The 13,506-nt window shown below is 34.8% G+C and overlaps 1 protein-coding gene across 1 annotated transcript in view; it reads right to left on the bottom strand.

Annotated features, from left to right (window-relative positions):
- The window catches only part of LOC142340998 (uncharacterized), a 279,320-nt gene continuing 265,814 nt past the window's right edge, over positions 1–13,506 (bottom strand). The window contains exon 3 of the mRNA XM_075391807.1: positions 1–695. Within this exon, the coding sequence (XP_075247922.1) occupies positions 5–695 (691 nt within the window). The 3' untranslated portion in view covers positions 1–4. The remainder of the gene's footprint in view (positions 696–13,506) is intronic.

The following is a 13,506-nucleotide window of genomic DNA, read 5'->3' as shown; positions in this document are numbered from 1 at the left end:
CAATTTATAACTTCAATTTAAACGTAATGGGCCTTCCACTTTTCAATACAAAATTGGGCTCTATTTCAAGATCAATATCTTTCAGTTTATAGTTTATCTCTCTGTTCAAAAATCCTATACATCCTAAAAATTTTATTTTGAAACGCTCATCGATACAAAAAAGATCAACAATTAGATTGAAACATTGATCTTGGCTTATTCGCACGAAGTAATTACCCAAAGGCATCAATTTGACTGTTTTTTCGTGGTGCATGACTTGGCCGGGAAAAGTGTCGACTTTCCCAGTTGATAAGTGCCATAATCCGAATGATCCAATGTCGTCACACATAAAAACAACAAAACTGTTCATAATTGTTGAAAAAATAATCGATACCGGAAACAAGCCAAACGTGGGTGACCATTTCCGGAGTGAACGCTGGTTGAAAGTATTAAGTTTGCAGAGAGAATCTGAAGAGAGAACGTACATGATTCCAAACTTATCCGCTGCAATAGTAAATCGTTCTGAAATTTGGATTTTTGCTATGGGATCTAACAGGAAATTTCCATTAGAGGCAATTTCTTCCACCGACTTCTTTTCGGAGTTTTGACGTAGCATTACGAGACGACCATCCGATAAGTAACAGCAAATAAGATCGTCGCATTTGTCATGGGCCATCACGTCTACATATGAGCAGTAATTTTTAATGTAGAATAATCTGAAAAATATCACAATTGGAAAAAATGAGAAAAACAAACAAAATTCAATAATAACAACCCTAGTGATTAAAAAATTTAAAAACTTGCAAGAATCTTGCAAGCTATCTTTCAAAAGAATACATACATCTTGCAAGATTCTTGCAAGTTTTGAATCCAACTTGCAAGATTCTTGCAAGATTTTGAATCCGACTTGCAAGATTCTTGCAAGTTTTTGAATCCTGCTTGCAAGATTCTTGCAAGAGTATGAATCCACATTTTTTTTAATTACCTGGCTGCAGGGGCGACTGGTGGAGCTGAAAATGAATGCTAGGAACAAGAAAGCAATTATATGTCGGAAAACAATCTCAAGTCAATTTAAAAAAAACGACTTTTGATTTTTTTTCCAGTATATTTTTTTCAGACCCTCCTCCTTTTTCATTCCGGGCTTGGGACCGGCAGTGGCGGAGTTACACAAAACAATTATAGGAGAATTGAGCATAGCACTAGGTAAAATTATCTGGCTCAAAAAGTTCTCTCCAAAATAAAACAAAATAAAGCACCCAATCAAATAAATATACATTTAAACATTAAAATATAAGAATTTTCGTATGAAAAGCTAACTTTTTTCCTAGGCAAGCTATAGCAAAAACTCTTTTCGTCCAACACTCTACCTACACAGGGAATATTCCACACCGAGTTTGGTTTGATTTGGACAACTCCTTGACCCGATGAAAAAGACCTATTTTTGAAAATTATTTAAAATTAATTATTCGAATTAATCGGAAATTTACGTACGAAAGACTAACTTTTTTCCTACACAAGCTATAGCAAAAATTATTCAACTCCTACACTCTACCTACACAGGGGATACTCCATACCACCTTTGGATCGATTTGAACAACTCCTTAACCCGACGAACAAGACCTATTTTTAAAATTCGTTATTCGTGAAATACAAAAATTTCCGTATGAAATACTAACTTTTTTCCTAGGCAACCTATAGCAAAAGCACAGGGGATATTCCATACCGAGTTTGGGTTGATTTGGACAAAAAAGCAGTCCTAGATCAAAAATTAGCCCTCTGTTAGAAGCTACTAGGATTATGACACTCCTACGTAGACCCTCAATTCATTTGAACAAGTCCTTCACTACATTGAAAGTCACTTTTCATGAAACTGCACGAGCAAATTTTTTGAGCCCGAAATTTAACAACGTATTGAGTAATTTTTTCGTAGGCCACCTAGATCAAAAACTACCTCTCTGTTAGAACCTACTCGGATTATGACACTCCTACATAGACCCTCAATTCATTTGAACAAGTCCTTCACAACATTGAAAGTCACTTTCCATGAAATTGCACAAGCATATTTTTTGAGCCCGAAATTTGACAACTCATTGAGTACTTTTTTTCGTAGTCCACCTGGATCAAAAATTAGACCTCTGTTAGAACCTACTAGGATTATGACACTCCTACATAGACCCTCAATTCATTTGAACAAGTCCTTCACAACATTGAAAGTCACTTTTCATGAAATTGTACAAGCAAATTTTTTGAGCCCAAAATTTAACAACGTATTGAGTAATTTTTTCGTAGGCCACCTAGATCAAAAATTACCTCTCTGTTATAACCTAATAGAATTATGACACTCCTACATAGACCCTCAATTCATTTGAAACGTCCTTCACTACATTGAAAGTCACTTTTCATGAAGTTGCAAAAGCATATTTTGAGCCCGAAATTTGACAACGCATTGAGTACTTTTTTTCGTAGTCCACCTGGATCAAAAATTAGACCTCCGTTAGAACCTACTAGGATTATGACACTCCTACATAGACCCTCAATTCATTTGAACAAGTCCTTTACAACATTGAAAGTCACTTTTCATGAAATTGTACAAGCAAATTTTTTGAGCCCGAAATTTAACAACGTATTGAGTAATTTTTTCGTAGGCCACCTATATCAAAAATTACCTCTCCGCTATAACCTACTAGAATTATGACACTCCTACATAGAACCTCAATTCATTTGAAACGTCCTTCACTACATTGAAAGTCACTTTTCATGAAATTGCAAAAGCATATTTTGAGCCCGAAATTTGACAACGTATTGAGCACTTTTTTCGTAGACCACCTAGATCATAAATTAATTCTCTGTTAGAACCTAATAGGTTTATGACACTCCTACATAGACCCTCAATTGATTTGAACAAGTCCTTCACTACATTGAAAGTCACTTTTCATGAAATTGAACAAGCATATTTTTTGAGCCCGAAATTTGACAACGTATTGAGTACTTTTTTTTGTAGGCCAACAAGATCAAAAATAACCTCTCTGTTAGAATCTACTCGGATTATGACACTCCTACATAGACCCTCAATTCATTTGAACAAGTCCTTTACAACATTGAAAGTCACTTTTCATGAAATTGTACAAGCAAATTTTTTGAGCCCGAAATTTAACAACGTATTGAGTAATTTTTTCGTAGGCCACCTATATCAAAAATTACCTCTCCGCTATAACCTACTAGAATTATGACACTCCTACATAGAACCTCAATTCATTTGAAACGTCCTTCACTACATTGAAAGTCACTTTTCATGAAATTGCAAAAGCATATTTTGAGCCCGAAATTTGACAACGTATTGAGCACTTTTTTCGTAGACCACCTAGATCACAAATTAATTCTCTGTTAGAACCTAATAGGTTTATGACACTCCTACATAGACCCTCAATTGATTTGAACAAGTCCTTCACTACATTGAAAGTCACTTTTCATGAAATTGAACAAGCATATTTTTTGAGCCCGAAATTTGACAACGTATTGAGTACTTTTTTTTGTAGGCCAACAAGATCAAAAATTACCTCTCTGTTAGAATCTACTCGGATTATGACACTCCTACATAGACCCTCAATTCATTTGAACAAGTCCTTCACAACATTGAAAGTCAGTTTTCATGAAATTGCACAAGCATATTTTTTGAGCCCGAAATTTGACAATGTATTGAGTACTTTTTTCGTAGGCCACCTAGACCAAAAGTTACCTCTTTGTTAGAACTTACTAGGATTATGACACTCCTACATAGACCCTCAATTCATTTGAAAAAGTCCTTCACAACATTGAAAGTCACTTTTCATGAAATTGCACAAGCAAATTTTTTGAGCCCGAAATTTGACAACGTTTTGAGTAATTTTTTCGTAGGCCACCCAGATCAAAAATTACCTCTTTGTTAGAACCTACTAGATTTATGACACTCCTACATAGACCCTGAATTCATTTGAACAAGTCCTTCACAACATTGCAAGTCACTTTTCATGAAAGTGAACCAGCAAATTTCTTGAGCCCGAAATTTAACCACGTATTGAGTACTTTTTCCGTAGGCCACCTATATCAAAAGTTACCTCTATGTTAGAACCTATTAGGATTATGACACTCCTACATAGACCCTCAATTCATTTGAACAAGTCCTTCACTATATTGAAAGTCACTTTTCATGAAATTGCAAAAGCATATTTTGAGCCCGAAATTTGACAACGTATTGAGTACTTTTTTCGTAGGCCATCTAGATCAAAAATTACCTCTCTGTTAAAATCTAATAGGATTATGACACTTCTACATAGACCCTCAATTCATTTGAACAAGTCCTTCACTACATTGAAAGTCACTTATCATGAAATTGCACAAGCATATTTTTTGAGCCCGAAATTTGACATCGTTTTGAGTACTTTTTTGTAGGCCAACAAGATCAAAAATTACCTCTCTGTTAGAATCTACTCGGATTATGACACTCCTACATAGACCCTCAATTCATTTGAACAAGTCCTTCACAACATTGCAAGTCACTTTTCATGAAAGTGAACAAGCAAAGTTCTTGAGCCCGAAATTTAACCACGTATTGAGTACTTTTTTCGTAGGCCACCTATATCAAAAGTTACCTCTATGTTAGAACCCATTAGGATTATGACACTCCTACATAGACCCTCAATTCATTTGAACAAGTCCTTCACTACATTGAAAGTCACTTTTCATGAAATTGCAAAAGCATATTTGAGCCCGAAATTTGACAACGTATTGTGTACTTTTTTCGTAGGCCACCTAGATCAAAAATTACCTCTTTGTTAGAACCTACTAGATTTATGACACTCCTACATAGACCCTGAATTCATTTGAACAAGTCCTTCACAACATTGCAAGTCACTTTTCATGAAAGTGAACCAGCAAATTTCTTGAGACCGAAATTTAACCACGTATTGAGTACTTTTTCCGTAGGCCACCTATATCAAAAGTTACCTCTATGTTAGAACCTATTAGGATTATGACACTCCTACATAGACCCTCAATTCATTTGAACAAGTCCTTCACTATATTGAAAGTCACTTTTCATGAAATTGCAAAAGCATATTTTGAGCCCGAAATTTGACAACGTATTGAGTACTTTTTTCGTAGGCCATCTAGATCAAAAATTACCTCTCTGTTAAAATCTACTAGGATTATGACACTTCTACATAGACCCTCAATTCATTTGAACAAGTCCTTCACTACATTGAAAGTCACTTTTCATGAAATTGCAAAAGCATATTTGAGCCCGAAATTTGACAACGTATTGAGTACTTTTTTCGTAGGCCACCTAGATCGTAAATTAATTCTCTGTTAGAACCTACTAGGATTATGACACTCCTACATAGACCCTCAATTGATTTGAACAAGTCCTTCGCTACATTGAAAATCACTTTTCATGAAATTGCACAAGCATATTTTTTGAGCCCGAAATTTGACAACGTATTGAGTACTTTTTTTGTAGGCCAACAAGATCAAAAATTACCTCTCTGTTAGAATCTACTCGGATTATGACACTCCTACATAGACCCTCAATTCATTTGAACAAGTCCTTCACAACATTGAAAGTCAGTTTTCATGAAATTGCACAAGCATATTTTTTGAGCCCGAAATTTGACAATGTATTGAGTACTTTTTTCGTAGGCCACCTAAATCAAAAGTTACCTCTTTGTTAGAACTTACTAGGATTATGACACTCCTATATAGACCCTCAATTCATTTGAAAAAGTCCTTCACAACATTGAAAGTCACTTTTCATGAAATTGCACAAGCAAATTTTTTGAGCCCGAAATTTGACAACGTTTTGAGTACTTTTTTCGTAGGCCACCCAGATCAAAAATTACCTCTTTGTTAGAACCTGCTAGATTTATGACACTCCTACATAGACCCTCAATTCATTTGAACAAGTCCTTCACTACATTTAAAGTCACTTTTCATGAAATTGCAAAAGCATATTTTGAGCCCGAAATTTGACAACGTATTGAGTACTTTTTTCGTAGGCCATCTAGATCAAAAATTACCTCTCTGTTAAAACCTACTAGGATTATGACACTTCTACATAGACCCTCAATTCATTTGAACAAGTCCTTCACTACATTGAAAGTCACTTATCATGAAATTGCACAAGCATATTTTTTGAGCCCGAAATTTGACATTGTTTTGAGTACTTTTTTCGTAGGCCACCTAGATCAAAAATTACCTCTCTGTCAGACCCTACTAGGATTATGACACTCCTACATAGACCCTCAATTCATTTGAACAAGTCCTTTACTACATTGAAAGTCACTTTTCATGAAATTGCAAAAGCATATTTTGAGCCCGAAATTTGACAACGTATTGAGTACTTTTTTCGTAGGTCATCTAGATCAAAAATTACCTCTCTGTTAGAACCTACTAGGATTATGACAATCCTATATAGACCCTCAATTCATCTGAACAAGTCCTTCACAACAATGAAAGTCACTTTTTAAGACGTGTTCTAGAGCTTACCTTTGTTAGGATACTTCCTGAACTGTCTTATGGTTGTCTCAAGAATACTCGTTAATCTTAAGGCTTACCTGACTAACTAAAGTTCTATTCCTCTAGTCTGTTACTCTTCTATCTGAGCTTCAGTAGACGGTGCACGGGCCCCAATGCTACGGTCTAACGTTTATCTCAATACAAAACAAGAGCGGAGTAGAGAGAGAGAAATATACTTTATTATTAAATCAGGATGGTGACTGGTACTGACTAAATTACTTTCTCTTCTGCTGAGAGAGGGTAGATGGGTAAACACATAAAGGGAAAGGAGGATAAAATAATATATCATTTTTATCCAATCAGGAAAGAGTATTTCAGTCTTTTCTGAATAAAGTCTTTCAAATATTAAATATTCCTTTTTGGAAGTCATGCCTGACTCCATCTTTCCGGTGTTTAGAGTTGTTTTGAAAGTCTTCCAATCGAATATAGTAGAATATAGTTTATTAATTTCTCTGTAGTCTCTCTGAAGGATTTTCTTTCTTTTTTGGTTGTGTTGCTTGAAGATCGGCTTGTCTGTGAGTCGATTCCGAAACATCGGTTACCCAAAGAGCAAGGAGTGAACATCAACAACCACAAAAGTATCTATTCCACCACCACACTATCCAGTGGGCGGAGATCCTTCTGGGTAGGCCCGTCGTTGATGTTGTAGGCGTCCTGATGTCCGGCGTCGACTTACCTGACTTACCTGGTTTGCTTGGTTTGTTTCTGTTAGCTGTTAGTTGTTAAGAATCGTTTTTAGATTCACTACATGTTCTAGATATACGTAGTATCCCTTCCGGTTGGAAAGAAAACTTAATGATGTATGTTATATGTTTTTGTGTTAATTGTTATTGAACAAGCTATGGTTTTGGTGGTGACATAAAGGAGATTATGTCAACGAAATGGCGAATAACGTTTTTGTTTTCAGTGACATGTGATATGTCGGCCATGCTGATTGTTAATTTTGTTATAGATGTTGAACATGTATTAATTAATGCCCCTGTTTGAAGTCATGAGTTATTTTAATGGTATTAGTTCTTACAATTGTTGTGTCATACTTCTACGATTGCCCATTTGTGAGTTGTTACTGAGGAAACATTTTCCGTGTCTGTAAGATTGTGAAAATGCTGCTTATCACTTTGTTATATTGTTTCATTTAACTGCTAGTCTCTTATGAATTTTTTAAAGGGTTACAGATCTCGCTTATAGTAGTTTGTAATGGGTATGCACACGGATGACAATTTCCTAATCCCAATCAACAGTTATTTCTTCAACTTCATGAATTAATGTAACGTCTCTGTCTGCGCGCTTACGATCTAAGGATCAACGTTTCCCGAGATCTGAGTACTGTTTTCTATGTGAATTGTTACAATGATATTGGATTGTTAGTTGTTACTATAGCTAACGTCGTATAGTAGCTGCTTGAGTTACATATATTTCATGTATTTTGTTTTGTCACTTTTACAAACTTGCATGTGAAAATTTCGATTTGAGTGAAAATTCTGTTTTCTTTTGTTTTTAACCTGACTGTTTCGTATATGTTACTCTATTTTAAATTTAGAGTTTGTTATAAATAATAAATTTGTAATGTACCTTTTGTATGGTTAGATTGTAAATTGTATTAAGGTATTCAATATGTTATAATCTGCTTTATGAAAAAATGTCATGTCCTATAGTATTGTGTTAGTAACAGTTTTGTTAACATGGCTTATGAGTCATTTATTCAAATGTTATGCATATTATTCATGTGTTTTGTTTGTTCTGTTTTTTATTTTATTTGCCTATTTGCTTTATTTACAAAATTGCCTGTTTGCATTGCATATAACTAACTATGGAGAAATCTTTGCATATTTACATGTACAGTTTTAAAAAGTAGGTTAGGTTTTGTATAAGTAAAAACATATTTTTGGTTTTTTATACTGTTTATTTCAAACTGATTAATATCTAGTGATAGAAATAAATTTGGTTAATGGTATTATAATTGAAAGATTATGATTCAAATTCAGTGATCTATAATATGGATTGAATAGTTGGGGAAATAGGTTTGGGATAATAAAGATTAACAAACATATGCAAGGATTTACAAACAATCAATATTAAAGTCTGTTATAGATGGAGATTGAAGTCTATTACCTACTGAGCCCGGGAATTGTTACTTGTTACTTTCCCTTTGTTGTTACAGTTTCTCTGTTTGTTTTGGATAGTTACCCCTTTCACAATAATGGTTGTTTTCCTTCAGGAAATATTCGTCTTTGGAAAGATAGTATCCAAGTAAGTTAATTACGTCTTGTAAAGGAGTTTCCGTTATCGATGCTTGTAGTGAGTTACAAATCTCTTTTTCTGTCTGTGGTATCTTTCTTTCGTTATTGAAAGTTAAACGATTCGTGATCGCCTTATTGGTCACGCTCCCTGTCAGGTGGTAAACGTGATATTCTTCGCACGGTTCGAGTGCTTCTAAGGGAACCATGAGCGGTCGCTCTGGTTCGTCTTTGGATTGAAATACGTAATAATTTTTAATGGGATCGAAGTTTCTCAACGTCCCTATTGTATAGCTCCATTTTATTCTGTAGCTGTAGTTTAAAAAGTACGGGGAAGTCAATTGATCATTGATGTGTATGAAACTTTTAGAAGCTGTATATTGTTTGTCTCGTAAGAATGTATAATATATTAAGTTATGTATCAACTTTGTCTCATGTACTCTGTAATTGTTACTTTGTACATCTTTTGGCGTAGGGTGGAGTAGGTTGAAGCTTAATTGAAAAATCTGATGTTGCTGTGTGAATGCGCTATACGCCGAAAGGTCCTGAGAGGCTTTTGCCACTAGGAAATCAAAATTACAAGTTCTTGGTAAACGGAACTCATAATCGTAATCATAGAGGAAGCGTTCCGTAAGACTGTAAAATTGCTTAAGTTTGGGGTACAGAGATTGATGTATTTTATCTCTGCCCATATTTTTCGTGCTCCTTTTTACAGTGTTTGTATTTTCCGACGGAAGTGGTGGAAAAAATTCTGATACACGGTCTTTCAGTGTATGTAATGGTGCGATGAAGAAATTGTATGATCTTGAATCAAAAGGCATTTCCGACCAATTTCTGTACGATAAAAGTGGATTATAATTTATTCCGTGTGGATTACTTAGTGTTTTCGGGTCTTTATCTTGAAACCAAACCGTCTCCATTACCGTTTCGGTCGGAGTTTGTTCATTTGTCGACTGGTGGAAAAAAGACTTTCTGTTATTTGAGCGGGGTGTCACCGCATATGGAAATCGTAGATTGTTAGTATTTGGAACTGTTTGTCTTGTAAATAAACGTTGTCTAACGTTGCTTTGTGGTGGGTAATTGTCTGATGGTGGGGGTGGTCGTACTGGCGGGGGGTAATTTGGTAGAGGTGGTGACATATATGTGTTGCTAGTATTTTGGTTATCGTTTTGTCTTGGTCTTGTGTTCTGGTAACTATGTACAGCTATGTTTGTTCTTTGTTCTGATATGTTACTAGTACTATTATTACTGGTATCAAAGGATTGAAGATTTCGTCTATTACCAAATTTGTTGTTTATTTTCCGTGCTATCTCTTGTGGTGTCTGTACGTGTTCCTGGTTGTTTTCCAGTTCGACTCTAAATGTGGTGACTTTCTCGTTATCTGTTATCATGTTACTTTCAGTCTGTGTTCCACATTCAGACGCACAGTCCCGAATTGTGCCGGGGCTGGATCTGCCTGATTCACAGCTCAGTTCTCCGTCCTCTACTTCGTATGAGAATGGCGAGTCTGATTTATATGGTGATTCGTATTCCATGTTCGATGCCATTGTTGAATGCTAAAACTCAAACATGGTTAGTCTAATTTAGATTATGTTTATTGTTTATTAATATTTATGTTACAAAAAGTTTGTTACAAACAGTTTGTTTAATATTTTGTTTCCGTATTGATATGTATTTTGTAGTTAGGCTGTTATCTGGTTTAATCCTTAGATTTTGTTCGTTATTTATAGAAGGTAGAAAAATTTGACTAAGTAATGGCATACGTGTTGTTAGTTGTTACTGAAAAGTATTGTTTGGTTTAAATTTCGTATGTATCCGCTGAATGAGTATCGTAGTATGTAACCTCATTCGTATGCGGCTGATCGTTTTTGAGGATGTCTAAGCTATAGCTACGGTTTTGTATTTTGTTGTTTGTTAATTTTAATTGATTGAAATCTATAGGTGGTGGATTCTGTATCTCTAGAAGTCTTGAAGTTGGTATGAGTTTATGGTGAATATTGTGATTATTTGATGGTTGGGGGATTTCATATGGTGTTTGTTGAGTTGTTTGTGTTTCATATGAATACGGTTTAATCGCGTGCGATTGTTCTATAGTAGGTGCGCTTGGGATTGGTACAGGTATTGGTATTGGTGGTAGACTACTCAAACGTTGGTATGCTGGAGGTGGTGTTATTAGTTGTGGTGGTATTGGCGGTAGTGGTTGGGTTTTACTTTCGTCTATTGTCGTTAATATTTCTGTTTTATGTTTTCTTTCTGGTAGTGGTGGTGCTTGTTTCTTTGTTGGTGACTCCAATGTACGTAGTTGTAAACCATGTTCTGTCCTGCGGATAGTAGTGTTATAGTGTTTATAGTTCGTATCCACATAATTTTCTGTCGTTTTATCTCTACGAGTTAATGTTGGTATTTCTGTTGAATGTCGTCTGAAATGTTGAATATGTATTCGTGAATTATTATGTCCTTTACTGTAATGTGAATTGTTATCATCATTATTATTGTCGTTATTATTGTCGTAATCATCTTCTTGTATTTGTGCAACTAGTTGGGTTAGTGTTTGTGAGAATATTCCAAAAATTCCTGTTAATAATATTTTTGTTATACTTGCTTGTTTCCCAATCGCTTTATGTATTGCAAAAGCGTTGTAGAATTTTATAATTAGGTTTGTTACAAATAATATCATGCTCATCATCGCATAGATGATAGCCATCTTTTCAAGTATATACCATGGCCAACCAAAGATAGATAGTATCTGATCTTTCAGCCATGCTGCGTCGAAAATTTCCTTCCAGTTTATACTTGGTTGATCAATCTGAAAGTTATATCCATTTATGTTCAAGTCTTTTAACCATTTAAGTGAATGTTCATAATTTTTGTATGTTTGTAATAATCCTAATTGTTCTAATTCGAGTAGCTTTTGTGCGTTAGCAGATTGTGCTTCTTGAAGCGGTTTTTCGCGATCTCTCATATATTCGTGTAGTAAATCTCTTTTTCGTTCTTGTATTAATTGTTCTTTGCTAAATATTCCACTTTCAATGAGGCTTGCTTTGCTGAACATATTATCAAGTACTATTTCTTCCGGTGATATTGTTTCTAATATTGTTTCTACTTTTATTGGATATGGTGTCAATCTGTATCTTACTGTTCCTTCTGTGTCTATTGAGATCAGTTGATCGAAATTACTATGTGAACATGGGACTGTTTTCGCCCAAAGGTATGTTTGTCGTGTTAGTTGATGTACGTATTGTACTCTATTTTTGTATAGTATTGGTATTTTATCGTAACATTCACGTGTTTGTGGTACGTATAGTGGTGATGATTTCTTTGCACATTTGTACATTTTCATCACATTGACTCCTTCTTGTTTCACAAATATGGATCTATCTCCTGTAAGGATGTATCCTAATAGTGGTGTATTCTTTTGTACTTGTGTTAGTGTGAATTGTCGAATATTGCGAGTTTGTTCGCATATCTGTGAATAGAATTCTATTGCCTGTAGACTAATGCGTGAATATATATTACTCATATAGAGGTCCATTTTCATTTGTAGATGTGTGTTCTCGTTTACAAAACCATAATAATAATTTTGATGTTCTTCGTCTTCATATCTTGTGTATGCATTTGCCATAATTTGCTGTGGTTTTATTTTTAAAAATTTTTCTTCTTCAAATTTGTCTTCTTTTCTTGTTACTTTAAGTCCTGTATGCATATCAAAACCATATTCGTATATTACATAGATATCATCGTATTCTGTTTTATGTAACGGTTGTGGTGATCCACATTCTCGTTCAACTGATGGGTAGATTTCAAATCTTGTTGCGATTGAGGATGTATCATTAAATTTTACTTTTTGTTCTACATCTGGTTTTTGTACTGATGACCATTCCGCGTTTGTTTCTATCCAATATCGTTCTTGATACTTAACCATATATGCATCAAACCTAGTAAGTTCGAATAGTTGGCAATGTGTTTGGGGTTCCCAAATGATTGTTGCTTTTGTAAAGGGTGTTGGTAAACATTCTCCCTTGTGGAGATCACATGGTAGTTTTGTTCCCATATATGATATTTCTTTTGTATCGAGGTTTAGTATTAATGAGACTTCTTTTATCTCTAGAGTCCAATCTAAAATGTCAATTCTATTTTGTTTTTTGACGCCTGATAGGCAGTTTGATTGTGCATTTTTGATTTCATTTGGCACCCACATTGGGTTTGTATAATCATATACTAATCTTCCATATGGTGGTACCATAGGAGTGTCTACTTTGAATTGTATATTTCCCTGTACGTTTTCTAGTCTTTTTTGTAATGGTGGGTTTGATAAGTAATTGAATGATATGTTATGCCTTGTTGGCTTGTATTTTGTATTTTTAAGCAAGTTAATTCTGGCGAGTTCGTTACGAACTTCGTCTGGGTCCAAGATTTTCGTTCTTTGTGCATCTGATACATAATAGCTCGGTCTCTTTGCTCTAATGTAATGAGTGTGTTGTGAACACCATTCTACTTTTTCTTTGATCGTTCCTGTAACAGCATATGCTTTAATTTCTACAGCTTGTGCTTTTGATAATAATTGAACTTCTGTTTTTGTAATTTCTAAGTCTAATGGTTTAAATTTACATGTGCTGATTTTGTTCAGTTCGTAGTATTTTACGTTTGTTATTTCTTCTGCGTCGCAGTCGTAGTGTTCAATAAAAATGTCTTGAGGTCCTACTGCTGATCCATTAATGTTTTGTCCTTTCAATTCAACGTA

Source organism: Convolutriloba macropyga, chromosome 6 (genome assembly GCF_964194025.1).
Source record: "Convolutriloba macropyga chromosome 6, txConMacr16.3, whole genome shotgun sequence".
Lineage (NCBI taxonomy): Eukaryota > Metazoa > Xenacoelomorpha > Acoela > Convolutidae > Convolutriloba > Convolutriloba macropyga.
Note: the sequence above shows the minus strand (reverse complement) of the source record. Positions and strands in the feature narration are given on the sequence as shown.